The 4,810-nt window shown below is 39.3% G+C and overlaps 1 protein-coding gene across 1 annotated transcript; it reads right to left on the bottom strand.

Annotated features, from left to right (window-relative positions):
* Positions 1-575: 575 nt before the first annotated feature.
* LOC103462306 (G-protein coupled receptor 56-like) lies at positions 576-4,772 on the bottom strand. The gene is made up of 8 exons (XM_008404996.2): positions 4,674-4,772; positions 4,444-4,504; positions 4,061-4,148; positions 1,982-2,110; positions 1,392-1,553; positions 1,271-1,313; positions 1,095-1,183; positions 576-698 (listed from the first exon to the last, which is right to left on the bottom strand). Exons 1-8 carry the CDS (start codon positions 4,726-4,728, stop codon positions 576-578), a joined length of 750 nt encoding a protein of 249 aa, XP_008403218.1. The 5' UTR covers positions 4,729-4,772.
* Positions 4,773-4,810: the final 38 nt, after the last annotated feature.

Raw genomic sequence — 4,810 nt, 5'->3', positions numbered from 1 at the left:
CCAGCGTGTCCTGGGTCTTCCCCGAGGCCTCCTCCCGGTGGGACGTGCCCGGAACACCTCACCAGGGAGGCGTCCAGGAGGCATCCTTACGAGATGCCCGAGCCTCACCTGGCTGCTCTCGACGTGGAGGAGCAGGGGCTCTACTCTGAGTCCCTCTCGGATGACCGAGCTTCTCACCCTATCTCTAAGGGAGAGCCTAGCCACCCTGAGGAGGAAACCCATTTCGGCCGCTTGTATCCGTGATCTCGTTCTTTCGGTCATGACCCAAAGCTCATGACCATAGATGATTTTGTGGCTTCATCAAGTCAAAACAGTGGACAATGAAAAAGCCTAGTGCAACCTCCGCTATTGTTTTTATTAAAGAGGATGGGCTCTCTGACTCTAAAGTGATCTTTTACATCTAAACAGTTTCTGTCCGACATGTGGGGGGTCTGTAGGATTCTTAGTTGCACTATTCCTGACACTAGACCTGTGCAAATCCTGGATAGAAGGAAGGAATAAAGTTGCGTACCTTTTAATACAAACTATGTCAATCCCATTAATAAAAAAAAAAAGGTTCAAGTAAAAGTAAAAACTTACTGCAAACCAACAAAGATGAACATGCTGATGAAAGCAAAGAAGGCAGAGAGCGCCGATCCAACGTAGGTGATGTAGCTGAGAGCCTCAGCATGATCCTCATCCACCATCACTTCTGGATTCTATACAGGGAAAAAATAAAATTTAGCTGAAATACATTTCATACAAATCCTGAGGAGACATTTTGTTGGCCGTTTCTGATGTTCACCTCTGATATGCTAAGCTATTTACAGCTAAATCTGATCAGTGTGTTTAATCAGTGCAGGAAACGCAGCAAAAGTTTCTCATAAATTTGGAGCAGAATGTAAATGCAAGGTTTTTTTTTCCAGTTGGCTGTAAAAACCAACACATTCCTGCCACTTTACAATCATGCACTACTTTGTGTTTTTGCCTGTTACCAAAAATCCTTCAACAATAATTAAGTTTTAGGTTAACGTGACAATATCTTAATACTTTTAGAAGTCACTATATGGAAATGTAAAACTATTGATTACTGGTGACAGAAAAACATAATTTACCACAAGCACAGCAAAAAAGCTCAGATGGTTGCAGCTGCAGATAAATGTATCTTCAGTTTTAGTGGTATTGCAGCCATCAGTGCTCCACACTAATGAAAGCAGAAAAACAAAACATGTAAGTCCTGACTTGATGCTTTCATTTGAGAGGAGAAAAATTGTTTGCATCCATATTGCACCTGTTTCATCCTCCTTCCAAAACACACATGTTCCATTGTTCTCCTGAAACATAGAAAGGGAATCAAAATGTAGGAAAATTCTGCTTTTTTTAAGTGTTCATCATCATATGTATTTAGTTACCGTTTTATTGTGTTTGAAGATTAACTGGACTGGCTCAGTGAGATCGCTGACTGACTGGTTTTCAGCTTTCACAAACAGAACCTGTTCTCCTAAAACAGGTCCCTCTAATCTGACAGTCGGCCGGCGATTTTTCCTCTTTCCTTTCATCCCAGGAGTTGCTTGCTGCAATGAGGAGACATAATTGACCTCTCTTTTAAAACTTCATAAAAAGCTAACAGCGTTTCTACTGACTGTAGATCAGTGGTCACAAACTCCTGTCCTCCAAGGCTGGTGTCCAGGAAGTGTTAGATGTTGGTATGCTTCAGCATACCTAGCTGCAATATAAGCTCATTAGCAGAGCTCTGCTAATGCTAGTGAAACAGTTTAGTCATTTATTTCAGGACAATTGACACACTTAAAGTTGACTTAATGTTGTAGGACACCGGCCCTCGAGGATTACAGATTGAGACATCTGCTCTAGTTATTCTGTCTCTACAGGCTCCGTTGTGTATTAGAACCACTTTGTGTGTTCACAATGACATGCTAGCTTAAGCTGAAAATTCAGCTAAATGTGTAAAGAACAGTAAACTTGCTTGTTCAGAAGACCACACCTGAAAGAATGTGCTGTTGATCATCGAAGCAACCACCTGGACGGTTTTTTTAGAGTGTCTTTTTCCGATTCTCCGAAGAGCTGATGATGGGATTCGGACCCTGTGATTGGATGAGGCGCCTACTTCAGCCTTAAAACCAGAACATTGAGATTTTATACAGAGAAAATCTGTTATGTTTCAGATCATGTCCATACAATCTATTAATACCTCCTAATAATGTTTATGAACATAAACAGTTTCTAAACATAAACACAAGGCACATTAATCATGTAAATGTCAAACGAATAATTGAGTTTAATTCAATTCAACAAGAGAAGCTTCTTTAAAATCAACAGTTATACAGTTGAAATCAGACGTTTACACACTAATTAAAAATGCACAGATGCTTTTTTTCTGTGCATTTTCTGTGCAAGAGATCTTGTTCAGAACAAGATCTCTTGTTCAGATCTCTTGTTCTGAACAAGAGATCAGAACAAGTTTGATCTCTTGTTCTGATCTCAGAACAAGAGATCAAACTTCTCTTGTTCTGATTTCAAGAGAAATCAGATCAGCATTTAGCAAATAGAAAACTATTTCTACTTACTAAATGCTGCAATAATAATAGAATGTCAAAGATTTATTTATTAATATATTCAAAATCAGAGGTTTACATGCAGAATGATTACTCTCTCTTTAAACAACAATGGTAAGTTGAGCCCCATGGCTTTGAAACTTTTGTTAGGTTAAACTGAGATATTTGAAGTAATTAGAGGAGACTTGTAAATGTCCTTTAAGGCCACATCTGGAACACAATGCTCTAGTTTCACAAGGAATCAGCAAAGAGATCAGGAAGAGAATTGTAGAGCTGCACAATCTGGTTAAACAATTTCCAGATAGTTGAAGGTGCTGTGGTGATGGAAATGTTCAACCATCATACCGCTCAGGAAGGAAACGACTCTGTGTTCCATATATGGACGTGTTTGGGTCTAAAATGTCCAAATTAACCCCAAAACAAAAAGACCAAACATGTTGCCTGACGCTGAGATGTTTCACTGTGTCATTCTCCACAGTCAGTGTTTTGGTGTGGCCTACACAAAGTCCTGATTCCAATCCTAGAGAGAATTTGTGGGCAAATCTGAAAAGGTAAATGTGAGAGAGGCAACCTACAAGCCTGACTCTGTTCTACCAGTTCTGTTAGGAGGAATGGACCAGAACTCCAGCAAGCTACAGTGGAAGGAAACCCAAAATGTTTGACTCAAGTAATGCAGTGCAAAGGAAATTTACGTCAGTTTCTGAATTTGAATAAATAAACCTCAGACATATTCTCTCTCATTGTTGTGGCAATTAGCAAAGAGAAATGATCTTGGAGATTTAAAACCAGAGAAGTTTGGTTTGATTTAACTTCACATGGTGAGAAAAAAAAAGTTGTGTCTTTTTATGTGGTGTATGTAACCTTCTGGTTTCAACTGAATATTTTATTTTCATTCTGATGATTATGGCTTTTATCTCACTGAAACCCACCATTCAGTTTCTCAGAAAAATGTACAATGTGAAGAAAACGCCATTCATGAGTTTTACAGAATCACAACACATAGACTGATGTTGGAGTTGGTAGTTAAAGGTGACATATTATGTTTCCTTGAAGAGGTCAGGTTAGGATAGGTTTATACATGTCTGACAAACATGTGAAAGTCATCTGACTGTTATGGCCTGAGCCCCCTGGAGAGTCTATTGGGTCCTGTCAACAGGACGATGAGATTCTGGACCCAATAATGAAGACATGTTGAAAGCAACATGGGCTTCCTTAAAACCTCAGCAGAACCAGAGGTTGATCATCTTCATGGAATCTCTAGGTGTATATACTGCAGACTACAATCACACACAGAGGCTGGCCATAATTTCTGTATTAAAACTTCTTTTTATTCATTTGTGTTATTTGGAAAACTGGGAGCTTGTTAGCTGTAAGCCACAATTATCAAAATTTACCGAAATAGATGCTTGAAATTTCTAAAAGAAACCCCCCTCCACCTCCCATATTTCTCATGTGTTGGTGCTTCCCAAATAAAGGCCATACCACTGATCACCCAGCTATGAGCTCACCTGGTCTGCTGGGTTCACCTCTTGGCGAGCAAACCCATGGAACATACGAATCCTTGGATTGCACGTCACAATTTTATCTTCATAGCACCTACCAAGAAATGTTTCACAATCAATCATTTACATAATGAGGCAGCACAAGAACTGATAAACCTCAGCACAAGTTTAGCACAAATTACACAATGAACAACCTTAAGAACAAAAATAGAATTAAGAATCAATGTACTCCTCTATGAGTAAAGCAATGAATGCAAAACAAGTTGAAAGGAAAAAAAATCTTACAGCAAAGCAAATTTATTATGGAAAAAATAAGAAGAATCCATTAGGGTGTAAGAATAAGAGCTTAAAATCAACCAAATAAGCACAGCATCAGCAGCATCATTTACCTGGTCCACAGTACAGGACCTTGTTTTATGCACTCATCAATAAGATCCTGAGTCTTACAGTCTGTAAAATGGACACAGAACATGAAGTCAGAACTTTTCACGGCAAACAAAAATGACAACTGAATGAGCCAGAGGTACGAGAAAAACCTGACTAACAATTTGAATACAGCCTAGATGGATACATTAACAACTAAACTGATGTTCAAACTACAAAACTCCAGAATACTTACCAGCTCTGGTCGTAGGGAAGCAGAGTGTTAGGAGATAAAGAGTAATCCACTTCATGTTGGACTTTCTCAAACAGATGCTGATCACCGACTGAGGCGCCGTGTTGCTCTTGTGGTTGAGGGTTACTTATTGCAGCAGA

This window comes from Poecilia reticulata, linkage group LG3, assembly GCF_000633615.1.
Source record: "Poecilia reticulata strain Guanapo linkage group LG3, Guppy_female_1.0+MT, whole genome shotgun sequence".
Taxonomy (NCBI): Eukaryota; Metazoa; Chordata; class Actinopteri; order Cyprinodontiformes; family Poeciliidae; genus Poecilia; species Poecilia reticulata.
This window is presented reverse-complemented; position numbering and strand designations above follow the sequence as displayed.

Excerpts from the sequence above, each read along its gene's own strand:
- LOC103462306 (XM_008404996.2), bottom strand. The coding sequence starts at position 4,728 with ATGAAGTGGATTACTCTTTATCTCCTAACACTCTGCTTCCCTACGACC. Across the intron at positions 1,554-1,981 it reads TCAACAGCACATTCTTTCAG|CAAGCAACTCCTGGGATGAA; the intron begins GTGTGGTCTTCT and ends TCCTCATTGCAG. Across the intron at positions 1,314-1,391 it reads TCTTCAAACACAATAAAACG|GAGAACAATGGAACATGTGT; the intron begins GTAACTAAATAC and ends TCTATGTTTCAG.